This window comes from Parasteatoda tepidariorum, chromosome 8, assembly GCF_043381705.1.
Source record: "Parasteatoda tepidariorum isolate YZ-2023 chromosome 8, CAS_Ptep_4.0, whole genome shotgun sequence".
Lineage (NCBI taxonomy): Eukaryota > Metazoa > Arthropoda > Arachnida > Araneae > Theridiidae > Parasteatoda > Parasteatoda tepidariorum.
Window position 1 is genome coordinate 6,844,476 of NC_092211.1, and position 13,873 is coordinate 6,858,348.

Sequence of the window (13,873 nt, forward strand, 5' to 3'; positions counted from 1 at the left end):
TTTCACTTAGGAAAATATTTTTTAGTACTTTTCTTAAATGGAAAAATAAACCTGTTTTCTCAAATAATTACTGAATTAACATCCTGTGCTGAAAAATCACTTTGCCTGGTGTTGTATAAAATGTTGGTAAATTTGAAGATGATCTAGATAGTAAATAAAACATAAAATTCTAGTAAATCTGAAGATGATCAAGATATTAAATAAAACAAGAACAAAATGATATACTTTGAAAGACCAGTGCTTCTGTAATGCACACCGCAGACTTTGGAAATAATGGTGGAGGGTGAGGGAGAAACACCTTTACAAACTGCACATTTCCTGAATGAAGAATGCTCTCGTCGCATACATACAGTATTGAACGATAATGAAGCAAGACTTTGGCTTTGCAAGACACACGACCATTAGGTTTCTGCAAATAAAATTACACTTCAATGACAAGGTATGAGTTACAGTGCTGTATTCAATATTCAGACCTAGCAACAATTTTACCTTGACCAAGGGTTTGCTATATACATATATTGATTTAAAAAGTTAAAAAACAGTGCTTTAAATTTATTTTAAATAAATTGCTGCATTAATTACTTTAAGTTAATGAAATTACTTTCTTTCTTGGTGTGTGTACATTTGAAGTTACATTTTTAAAAATCTTTTGATTCTTGAGATTGAAAGTACAGATAGATTTGCATAGCTGTAATCAGTAGTAAATAAACATGAATTTTTTTCACAAAAAAATGTTAATTAAAATTCTACCTTTTGACTGAAAAAGCATGGAATTAAAATCTATATTATATTTAATTGGTGGAAAATGTATATTTCTGAAGATTGAGGTTATATAAAAAAGAAATTATCCTAACATGCCAAAATTGGGTTTAAATTCTCTATTTCATCAATGGTTGCTATACATTCAAAGCCATGTATTATAATGAAAAATTGTTTTAGGTAGTTAGAGCTTCTAAAATATTGTTATAATATAGTTTGAATATTAATTTTATTTTGTTTAAACGTATATAAAGTTTTTTTAATCATAAATCAAAGTTCTCACAGTGTATTAGAATAAAAACAAAAAAATTTGATTTAAAAANAAAAAAAAAAAACAAACACGAACACTGCCTTGACCCCAGTTGGGGCTCAAAATGGGTCCTTTATGAACCTGCACAGAGGGACAAATATTGGGATGTCTAGATTTCTTTAATATTCCTTTATAGGGCCAATATATCGACCTACATATGGCCTGTACTGGGGCGAATAATGAATATCGGGTGAATCTAACAATTCTATATAATGCCGGAATTAGATGCAGGGGTGATTGTGGGCCAAACTCAAAAATTCAGAAAATTTATTGAGTAAAATCAGTAATGACGCATTTCAAAAAAATAATGCCTTTATAAATTTAAATCATTGATATGATCAAAACATGAAATTCTAAATAAATTATATGTATAATTTAAATGAATAATTATGTATATGTTTACTTTTATCTCTAATCATATTTATTATTCTACCTGAAAAAATATTTACAAATGAAAGAGATGCCAAGAATCAATTCTAGTTCTGATATTTGTAAATAAAATATACAAGAATTTTCATACATAAACGTGATCGACGGTTTCTCAAAACTTCTGGACCTCAGATTTCCGGACACTTCCGAATCGCAGTTTGCGAGAAATCCGGATTTTTTCCGGAGCACTATCACCTCTGTGGTGGTGAAGGGGCTGTAAACTATTGGGTGAATCGAACAATTCTACGTAGAGCCAATGTAAAAAAATAACGGCCCTTTCAAACCTTATCGAGCCAATATTCGTGAATATGGATCCAATGAAAGCCCCAGTTATTTTGCTGCTAGAATAGTGCTGAATGCAGAGTAAACTATTCATTCAGCATATACTGTAATTACACAGTTTATAATTATAGGAATCCCTTTTGGATTTAATAATTTTGAAAAACTTGAGGCAAACTTTATTAAGACATTAAAAATNTTTAATTTAATTAAAATTCCCCTTTGTTTCAATTTGAATTATTAAATGAAAATTTGGTATTAAATGCAGGGATCAGGAGAGGAATAATTTCTGATGCTCCACTCACAAGTAATAAGCGAATCGATATCAGGGGTCTGTATAGAAGAAATTTGGGTCCGTTAACGGACCTTTCACAAAATATCTTTTCATGAAAAAGGACCGTTCACAAAATAATTTATCTTTTAATCGGACCCTTCACAAATTTGTTCATCTTCATTATTGTTTTGCTAATTGAATAAATCCTTCCCGGGTAGGGGGGGGGCAGAAATACAGTTCGAAACGAACTAAGTTTTCCAAGTTTCCCTAAGTTTAATTTCCAAATGTAGTATTCCAAGGAAATATTTCCATATTTATCTATATTACAAACATCGCGTGCACATTCTTATTGATATATGATAATTTTTTTTGTAAATAAATAATTAATCAATTTATATTTATTCATAAAATTAATTAATAGAACATTATGTAAATAAAAATTAATTTCTGGCAAATTTCTTAAATTAAAATATTATAAACTTAAGAATTGTTTAAATTTACTTAATGCGTAACACATTAAAACTGATACATAACTAAGTTGTAATATTTAAAATATGTCAATTGAAATGATTAAAAATATGAGTGATTTTGTTTCCATTATTTGTCCTAAATGAATATTCTGTGTTGAGCAGTATAGGCTAAATACCAAATATTTGTATGTTGCTATCTGTAATTTAGTAGCAGCAATTGTTGAGCAGAATCTTGTATCAATTTACAATTTAAAAACTTCCTGAAAAGGTTTTTAGTAATTTTTGCAATAACACGATCCCATTTGCACAAATTCACAAAAGCAGGACACTGGTTGAAAGAATGTGACTTAATGCTTATTTTATGTTCACAAATTATGAATAGTTTTTTTCACAATTTTACAAAAACAGGACCTTTCACAAAATGTCTGGACAGACCCCTGGATATATGGTTACGCTAATTTCTGAGTTGCAGAATTTAATTTGAAACTTTAATATAAAAAAAAAAAACATTCAAAAATAATAACACAATCATCAGTTAAAACAGTAAATAATATTTTAAGAAAAGAATTGAATCCAATTAATCCTTCTTCCTATTTGATTTTAAATACCAAGAATATGTTAAAATTTCTTGTAAGAAGTTTTCTATCTCTAATACAAGGTTGCCACTAAAAAAAAATGAACAAAATAGTGCTTTTAGTAGCCTTAAGCATGAAAATAGTTGTCTAATTATGAACAAAAATTCATCAAAAATATGACTAAAATACTATTAAATACTTAATTGTCATATACCATGATCCATTTAGTCAAGTGGGTGGCAAATATAATAATTTTTATATAAACGTTAGTGTTCTAGCATTACATTTTCATATCAAAACAATTAGTATATTTGCAGAAAAATAAATACTTTTAATCATTAGAATTCACTAATTAAAATAATTTTTCATTAAAAAACACACACTTTTTCTAAAATTTTTTTCTCTTTTATCAATAATTGATTAAGCAAATATGTGTGTGCCCGTGCATATGTATGTATATGAATATATATATATATAACGTCGTTGCCGAGTGGAAGGATTAAAACAGGTCATAGGTCGGCAAAGAGGGTACAAAATTTATTTATTAATTATTAGACAGTGCAGTCATGAGAAAAGTGTAAAAAGTGCACACGAAAAGTTGCGCTCCTTGGTTATATGTTAGGGAAAATCTTGCAAAGTAAAATCCGTAAAATGTCTTGATTTAGGGAAAGAGGGAAATCTTAGTAGTTGCTATTGGTTTATGAAATAGATCGAATGTTCCCCACACAGAGCAAAGGGGAAAATGTCCTGCTTTTAATTAAATGCATACTTGAGCCAAAAATAGATTTAAGAACAGGATGTGGCTTTTAAAAGTGTGAGAAAGTATTTCGATTAGAATAATTAATTAGGATGAAGTTTTATAAAAGAAACATAAAAAGATTAATTGAAGCTTTTTATGTTACATATATATATATATATACAGTAGAGTCCCGATTATCCGAGTTAATGTGGACCACGACTAACTCGGATAACTGAAAAATTTGGTTAAAACGAAGAGTATAAAAAAAGAAAGGAAAAGAGTTGGTATAAATGAAATATATTTAAGAAATATAAAATTTATACGAGTACACCACATACAATTCCTATTATTATTAAAAAGCTTACTTGAAAAAATTTAAAAAGTATACTTTGCGAGAATTAAAGAGTTTTTACTTAAAAAAAGTCCTTAATCGTTTTTTGTTTGACATAACTTTGGTGCTTTTCTGCAGCAATGTTTCGCTATTTTTTAGGGATAACAGGAAGGCTGGTGTCGCCTCTTTTTGTTGTTCTATGTAATCAGTAGCATTTTCGACAGCTTTAAGTTCATCTGCGTGAGAGATTTTTATATGTTGATTTTCATCATCTTCCCTAGGTTCATTTTTCTTATTGACGATATTAACGATCATTTCATGGGATCAAGTTGTTAGATTTTGTTTTCCCCAGTGTTTGGAAGATAAAATTCAGATTTATTTTTTGGCGGTATTTTTAAAAATAAAATAGAACAAAAAAAACCTTAAAATATTTAATAGCTCGGTTAAAGCTGAAACTCGGATAACCGGGCCTCGGACTACCGGGACTCTACTGTATATTGTGAAAAGTGATTACTCATATTCGAAATTTATGCATGGTTTTTTAAAATGATGAAGAATTTAGTGGCTATAAACGTTGAAAAGGCGATCGAGAGACAAAATAGACTTAAGATGGAATCTGTGCAATCAGATATATCAATCAGATAGAATTTGCAATTCAGATATTTCATATTTCTTAAGAAAAAAAAAATTCAGTGTCAAGGCTGCATGTTGTCAACCCAATCCATGCTAAAAAAAAAACATCACTAGATGTACAGAAAATTCTCCCAATAGTCTTCTTTTCCTGAAAATAGTTGCTTTTTCAGCCAAAAACAGTTGTTATAGTCGAATCAGGTCGAAAATAGTTTCATATAGTCGCATTTTAGTCACCTGCAGCAAACCTGTTAGAGTTTCATTTTTCTGTTTTATATACATATATATAATAATAACAACAATAGTAAACAATTAAGAATAAAAGAAAAAATAAATTACATAGAATAATTATGTTTTATATTTACACATAAGCTGCAAGTACATAAAGAAAGTTACACAAAAAAAAAAAGAACACAGTAAATAAAATAAAAAAATACTAATCAAAGAATACAAATTTTGAAAAAGAATAAAAATCTGGAAAAATTAAAAAAAAATAATTTTAAATTTTAACAAAAAGATGTAATCTTGTTATCAATATAAGCAGTCAAATTTGGAAAAAAATTCCCCGTATTTTCCCTGTATATTACACACTATATTATACACAATACAATATAATACAGCACATGAAATAATATAATATAATTGAACTATCTCTAAAAATTCCATAGATTGCACTTTGAGAGTTACATTGTTTAAAAGAACATTGTTGTGCAACATTGTTTAAAAGAAGCAAATAAGAAATAAAAATTCCTTTTATTTTCCCAGTTCATAAAGAAAAATTCACAATTCCTTACATTTTCCCTGTTATTTCAGATAATTTTTATATTTCCTGTATATTCCTGAATATTAAAAACCCATAATGAAAACAGGTTGCTTATTAAGCTATGACTCAAAATATGCTTTTTTACTTCATTAGAATAATAACTAAACTTTTACAGTTAGATGATGAATATTACTTCTGATAATCAATACCAGGGTTGCCACTTAAATCTGGAGAAAAAAAATTCCCCGTGTTTTCCCTGCACATGTTATACACACTATATTAAGAAGAAACACACAATCACCGTGCAAATGTGAGAGGTATATAGGTCTAGCTGTACTATTTTTAATTGCTGGAAAAACTTACAGTAAAAATGGAATAGCTGAACATACTTAAATAATGCTATAGTAAATGAAATAGTTGAAATATCCTCCTTAAACTTCTGTACATACTTTGAGTCTTCACCATTTTTGAAAAGACAAAAATAAGAAGCAAAATATGTATTCAGTTCAATATACAGTGAAACCTCGTTACAACAATATTTTGGGGACTAAATAAATATATTATTGTAGAGAGATAGGAAGGGCCAACATACTTTGGAAACACAAGATTTTTTTAAAAATTTTAATGTTATATATGTATTAAATATTATGCAAAAAATTAATATGCAGAGTGGTAATTATAGTTAAATATTAAAAACAATTGAAATAAATTCAGAAAATAAGATCGTGAACATACCTGAAAACCGTTTTTATTGAAAATAATCTGATATTCTTGTTTATTCATTTTTTTTACTGTCAAGTCAACAAAGTATGCATCGAGTCCAAAGCACGAAAATGATTTTCGTTTGTTAATGGTGCTCCACCCACTCTCTAGGGAAGAAAATTCTCCTTCAGGTGTTAATGTGATGCTTGTGGTCATTTGTGACTCATGATCAGCTTTTAACATGAAGGAATATGAAATCACTCATGACTGTTACATCTGTGACTTCTTAAGAGATAAATTCTAAGACAATTCTAAGAATAGAAGCTCTTGGGGGTGGTCAGCAGTGAGTCTTCTCTTATCAGAAAAGATGGAAAAAATGGCAAAAGATGATAAAATACGATTTTTTTACATTATTTGAAAACCAATAATAAATGGAAAAAATAAAAATTACTTTCATTTTCCTAATTCATAAAGAAAATTCCAAAATTCCTTACATTTTACCTGTTATTTTAGGTGATTTTTAAATTCCCTGTATTTTCCAGGTTTTCCCTATTCTCCTTGTGGAGTGGCAACCCTGATTTTTAATTATTTAATGTAACTACAAAAAAAAGCGTGAAATACCTCAAATTTTGAAATTATAGAGGGTTAATTCATTGACAGTTTCAGGTTTTGAGATAGAATTGTTTTTCCCACACTTTTTTCTCAAATATCATTTTTCCTGACATTTCCACAACCCCTCCCCCCGACATTTCCTGTGCAGTCAAACATACCAAAAAAAAAAAAAAAAAAAAAAAAAAAAAAAAAAAAAAAAAAAAAAAAAAAAAAAAAAAAAAAAAAAAAAAAAAAAAAAAAAAAANACGTGGTTGCAGAGAAATGCGTTCTGAAAGAGGTTCCGTGGTTCGGAAGGATGGTGTTCTGTTGTTCTTAAAGGTTCTGAACAATACTGGTAAATAGGGAAGCTAGATAATGGGGCAGATGTTGAAAATAATAAAAGATCCAGGAAGAAAAGTGAAACGGATTTTATTCTAAATGGCGCAAATGAGAAAATTTTTTCAAAATGCGATAAATTCGCGAATTTTGAAATTGGTTTATAGAATGCGCGAATTTCTCGCGGTGATAATTTTTTAATGCGAGAATATAAAAAAATATGCGAGATTCTCGCTTTCTCGCGCTGCAGTGAAAACACTGGTTCAATATACAGTAAAAACTCGTTACAACAATATTTTGGGGACTAAATAAATATATTATTGTAGAGAGATAAGAAGGGCCTACATACTTTGGAAACACAAGATTTTTTTAAAAATTTTAATGTTATATATGTATTAAATATTATGCAAAAAATTAATATGCAGATTGGTAATTATGGTTAAAAATATTAAAAACAATTGAAATAAATTCAGAAAATAAGATCGTGAACATACCTGAAAACCGTTCTTACTGAAAATAATCTGATATTTTTGCTTATTCACTTTTTTGACTGTCAAGTCAACCTACAAATTATGCATCGAGTCCAAAGCACGAAAATCATTTTAATTCGTGAATGGTGCTCCACCCACCCTCTATGGAAGAAAAGTCTCTCTCAGGTGTTAATGTGATGCTTGTGGTCATTTGTGACTCATGATCATCTTTTAACATGAAGGAATATGAAATCACTCATGACTGTTACATCTGTGACTTCTTAAGAGATAAGGAAGACAATTCTAAGAATAGATGCTCTTGGGGGGTGGTCAGCAGTGAGTCTTCTCTTGTCAGAAAAGATGGAAAAAATGTCAAAAGATGATAAAATAATATTTTTTACATTATTTGAAAACCAATAATAAATGGAGAAAATAAAAATTACTTTTATTTTCCTAATTCTTAAAGAAAATTCCAAAATTCCTTACATTTTACCTGTTATTTTAGGTGATTTTTAAATTCCCTGTAATTTCCAGGTTTTCCCTATTCTCCTTGTGGAGTGGCAACCCTGATTTTAAATTATTTAATGTAACCACAAAAAAAAGCGTGAAATACCTCAAATTTAGAAATTATAGAGGGTTAATTCATTGACCGTTTCCGGTTTTTAGATAGAATTGTTTTTCCCATACTTTTTTCTCAAAAATCATTTTTCCTGACATTTCCACACTCCCTCCCCCCGACATTTCTTGTGCAGTCAAACATACCAAAAAAAAAAAAAATAAATAAATACATATAAAATAAAATTAGTGAAATAAAACTTTTTAATTCTTGATCTTACTTTGAAATTTTGATATTACGTTAAGATAGTCAAAGCAAAAGTGTAATTTATAATACTCACTTTAATCACTGATAAAAGAGACTGGAAATGAATAGAGATGAAGGGATGAAAATCAACTTCAGTTATTTTAGAAGGTTTTTTCGTCATTCCATCAAAACCCAATTGGTAAACAAAATCTTGCTCAATCTTAGTTACCTAAACATAAGTTCAATAAAATTTAAAAAAAAAACATTCAAACAGCAAATATAAGAAAACAAATTATCGAATCAGGGCGAAATCTTCATTAAAAAATAAGCACCTTTTAAGTACAGAAAGAATATTTCTAAGCCTCATATTCATTAACAAAATGCAAAATAATTCTTTAAGACATTAGATGATCATGATAGAATAACCAGTTTATAACAAAGAACTCTTTTCTTGATTATATTAGCCATTAAAAAATGATTGAGAGGTTTTTTGGTTTGATTTCAGAGGCCAGAAAATGAAGCTTGAAATTGAGAATATCTTGCAAAATGCAACAGAGTTGCAGTTGAGAGCGCAATAATCTCACCAAACTCAGCTTAGTAGATGCACACGAGGACTCGCAAGTATTTCATCAAACATGTTAAAGGATTGATGCTTTCATACGCTATGGACTGACGGTCGGCCGATATGCATTGTGGTTGAATGAATTGTGAATACTTTGAATTGAATATTGTGAAAAGCACGCTTTTGCATAATAGGTGCCGAAAATCGACATGGTAAAGAAAAAAAATATCATTTTCGAAAAGGGAAAATCAAGCACTTTTTCAAAACACTAAAAAAAAGAGAGAAAAAAATACTTTTAAGGGCTTTTAAAAAACGAAAGTCGAAAATAAGCAACTTTGAGCAGTTTTTAAAAGTGCTACGCACCATGTAATATAAATTTCACGAAAATTTTTGCATAATGTACCAAATATTTTGCATATAGGGAATTTTAGGAATTTTCATAGTCATCAGAATAGAAAAACAGCAGTACTTTCCAATAATGATGGACATTCAACATACTTAGAATGAATGCAATAATCAATGAACAAATGAATACAATTCATCAAAGATAGTTAAAAGATTTTTCTTTTATTAATTTAAAAAAAGAGCTCTGAATAAAAATAAACTGAACATTTTAGAACAATAAAAGTTTTTGAACTGATTTCTATAAATGAGGTTCGCTTCATTATGCATCAGTAATACTTATTTAAACATTCAAACAATAATTTGCACAAAAATTCTATTTCAATAGGGATTTTTTTTTAGGAAACTTACTAAATTTTAGGGAATTTACAAGAGCTAGGAGAATTTTAATTAAACCAGAAACTGGAAAAATTCAGTAGTCTGGAAAATCCAGTAGAGTTGGCAGCTATGAAATTCTTATATAAAATTCATTATCATCAACTTTTGTGTCGCTATTCATTGTTTCCACTTCATAAAATTCGGTAAATAGTGGTTTGTGATAGGTTTTTACGACAAATTGTGATAGGTTGTGATTTTACAAATGTGATAGGTTTTTTTGAGAGGTACCTATTTCAAAAGGAGACTTACGACATAATTTGTGAAAATTAAAAGTTACATTAAAAAATCAATACAAAAATATGGTAAAATAAGAAATTATTTTTAAAAATTGTCACTACACATAGAAATCAGTCATGACTGGTAAATTTCCCCATATATTAAAAAATAATTTTGCTATGGTAAAATTTAGAGCTTAAAATTGCATCCAAATTTAAAAAAACAACCTCCATATTTAAATTTCGACTTGTATTTAACGGTGCTAGAGAGAACCTCGTTGTTTGATTTTATAAAACTCTGGAATTTATAGTTTTTTTTATGGGGATACAAAAACAAAATTCTAAGAGGTGGAGCATATTAGAACTTGCTTTTTTAAAAGTGTTTTGTGAAACTACAGTTTTTATAAAGTTTAACTTGTGAAGGTTAAACGCTAGTAAATATGCCCTGGACCCCTGATAATGTATTAATGCCTTTATAACTAATGCATTTGCTTTTCACTCTTAAAATAATATTTAAAAATCATTCAAAATTAAAATTTTTTTAATCATAATTTTTTACTCATAGTTGACTCAAAAAGGGAGACATAAAAATGGAAGCGCTATAGCTATGGCATATGCAAGCAACTTACTTTGTTTTCCTTCAACAAATTTTTAAGATACTGAAATAATTTAGGATACCTGGAAAAAATATAGAAATAATGAAACAATTATACAGAAATACAAAAAAGGATCATTAAAAAAAGCACATATAAAAGTCAATTTAAGCATTTTTTCAAGTAAACTACAAAATCAACGTGTGGCCTCTCAAGTAATTCTAGAAAAAAAGCTGAAAATGTTAAATTTATCCAGTAAAAATCGTGGGTTCGATCCCTGCCAACCGAAGACTCCCCGTGTAGTAAGTGGGGATTGATGCACGTTAAATCTGTCGGGTCACGAAGTCCTCCATGTTCCCATAACAAATCAATACCTTTGGGGGTACTGATCCAGGAGTTCTTTTGTCTTTTGGATTGGTTCAAAATGACAAGGTTGCTGAGTTGAACATTAGTAGTCGTAAACCTAAAATTAGGTCGGCTGTTCAACGATGGATAAAATAAAAAATGAGAGTTAGGGGTGTCACATCTACCTTTTTTCCAGATAAGGGTAACAGATTTTACATTTATTAATTGAAATATTAATTGAATGACGTTCAATATTTTGGCAAAAAAAGATAAATATAACTTAAATAATGTTTAAACAAGAAAATGTAAATTTATTCAAGACCAAAATATATTTTTGTACATATATGTTATTCTATAGAATTCTCATGATGGGAAACGGAACTGAACTTAACTTTTTACCAATCCACCAAAAACTCATTTGGAATTGGTGATTGAAATGGGCTGCAGGTGGCGTAGAGCAGAACTCTCTACCTATGGCAACACTTCACATGCTATCATCATTAGCGTGTGGAGAGTCATAGGAGAAGGAAGAGCAGTAGTTTCTGTCTTGATTTTCATATAGACTAAAATCTTTTAAGTTAGGAAGCTATACGGAACTGAAAACTTCATTGAACATAGTTGTAAAAAAAGTAGCATGGAAATTTAATAAAATATTTTTGACAATAAAATACGAAAAATACAGTACNAATATTTTGGCAAAAAAAGATAAATATAACTTAAATAATGTTAAAATAAGAAAATGCAAATTTATTCAAGACCAAAATATATTTTTGTACATATATGTTATTCTATAGAATTCTCATGATGGGAAATGGAACTGAACTTAACTTTTTACCAATCCACCAAAAACTCATTTGGAATTGGTGACTGAAATGGGCTGCAGGTGGCGTAGAGCAGAACTCTCTACCTATGGCAACACTTCACATGCTATCATCATTAGCGTGTGGAGAGTCATAGGAGAAGGAAGTGCAGTAGTTTCTGTCTTGATTTTCATATAGACTAAAATCTTTTAAGTTAGGAAACTATATGGAACTGAAAACTTCATTGAACATAGTTGTAAAAAAAGCAGCATGGAAATTTAATAAAATATTTTTGACAATTAAATACGAAAAATATTAAGAAAAGGAAGTAGTACATTCCTGTACAACTGAAAAGAGGAGGAGAAGGAACCGATCTTCTCCCCAGGCGGTGTATTCAAGAGTTACGATCGTCTATAGAAGCAACTTTTTTACAAAACTTTAACTTTTAGGTTAACTTTTTTGAAGTGGTAACAATCGAAGTGGTAACTTTTTTACAAAACAGCTACTGAAGTATGTTTGCTGTAAAACTATTAAAATAAAAATATTTATCAAAATTGAGTTCAAAATAAATCAGGTTTGCTTACCTATTTTGCTCCAATCTATGCAAAACGTTTAAGCCTTCGAAGAAATAACAGTTACCTTCGCTGTTGTTTAGATTAAACTTAAACCAATCTGTGCAAAGAGATGAAGTATTTAATAGATAAAACTCTCCATTTCTTGCTTGCAGAAGCAATGTCAACCTTTTGACAAAAAATAATCATCAATAAGAGCAATTAGAGGATAGAATTATGTTTCTATGTAAATTAACTTCTTTGTTCAAAGAACAATTTTATCTCCTTTCAGGATTTCCACTCAATTTCAAAAAAAAATCCTGACTTTTCAGGTATAGCAGGTAAATTTCAATGAAAATTGAGACCCTATTTTCATGAGAAAACTTTAATTCTTTTATTTGTAATGTGAAATATAAGACTTTTAGTGTAAATTTTTTTTTTTATTTTTTTTAAATGAGGAAGGGAACATTTGACTAATATGTGAAATTTTTACAACAAATAATTGTAATAGATGTAAGAATTATTTAACTCGAATCTCAATAACTGATTACTATTACTGACAATTTTAAGACTGGTTATTTTCCAGGTATGATATAGAAATATTCCAGGTTTTTGTAAAAAAATTGCAACTTTCCCTGGCTTCTCTCTAATAATAAAATTCCCTCAACAATTCTAGGTTCTCCCTGACCTGTGGGAACCCTAAGCTGCTAATAATTAAATGGTTAAATAAATTAAATTTCTTTTTTTACATTAAGAAATATATAATGTTGGCAGGAAATAATTACTTAAATAAACTCATACACAATGAAAAAGGAAAGACTGATGCAATTTGCTCAGACAAAATACTTGTTTTATCAGGGAATAGAGCATTAGCTTTCCAATGAGGTAAACCGGGCTCGAATCCAAGCAATGACTGGTCGATACGCATTTGCATTTCGCATCCGGATCGCACCGACCACAGTGCTGACGTGAAATATCCTCAGTGGTAGACGGATCATGGGTTAGAGCCCCCTTGCGTCTGACTCCGTAGTTTTCCTCTCCATGTAACGCAAATGCGGGTGAGTTCCATCAAAAAGTCCTCCAAGAAGGCAAATTTCACCCAATACTTGATCTAGGAGTTCATTTATTTATTCATTATCTCATTTTAGATATAATTCTAAGATTTAAATTTTGGGGCAAATTTCCAGGGTTCCCACGTAATTTCAGAAAAAAAATCCCTGGCCTTTTCTGATATATCAGGAAAATTTCCACATAAATCAGACCATATTTTATCAATATTAAAAAAAAAAATTTCATCGAAAAACTTAGATTATCTTATTTGTAATGATTTGTAAGGACATTAGATTTTGTGAGCAGAAAACTATCATTGAATGAGAAGGGAAAAGTTTCACCAAGTAGAATTTCTATCACAAATAACTGTAATAGGTATTAAGATGATTTAAATCAAATCTCAATAACCGATTACTTTTACTGACAATTCCAAAACTGGTTGGTTATTTTCCAGGTATAAGGTAAGAACTTTACAGAGTTTCGTAACACAAAAAATACAACTTTCCCTGACTATTCC

At 29.3% G+C, this 13,873-nt stretch overlaps 1 protein-coding gene across 1 annotated transcript in view; it reads right to left on the reverse strand.

The window, feature by feature from the left end:
- Positions 1 to 13,873, reverse strand: part of LOC107450838 (uncharacterized) — a 57,654-nt gene that overhangs the window by 15,012 nt on the left and 28,769 nt on the right. Inside the window, exons 9-12 of the mRNA XM_043048299.2 lie at positions 12,340 to 12,495; positions 10,647 to 10,695; positions 8,555 to 8,689; positions 226 to 409 (exon numbers count right to left, since the gene is read on the reverse strand). Of these exons, the coding sequence (XP_042904233.1) occupies positions 226 to 409; positions 8,555 to 8,689; positions 10,647 to 10,695; positions 12,340 to 12,495 (524 nt within the window). The remainder of the gene's footprint in view (positions 1 to 225; positions 410 to 8,554; positions 8,690 to 10,646; positions 10,696 to 12,339; positions 12,496 to 13,873) is intronic.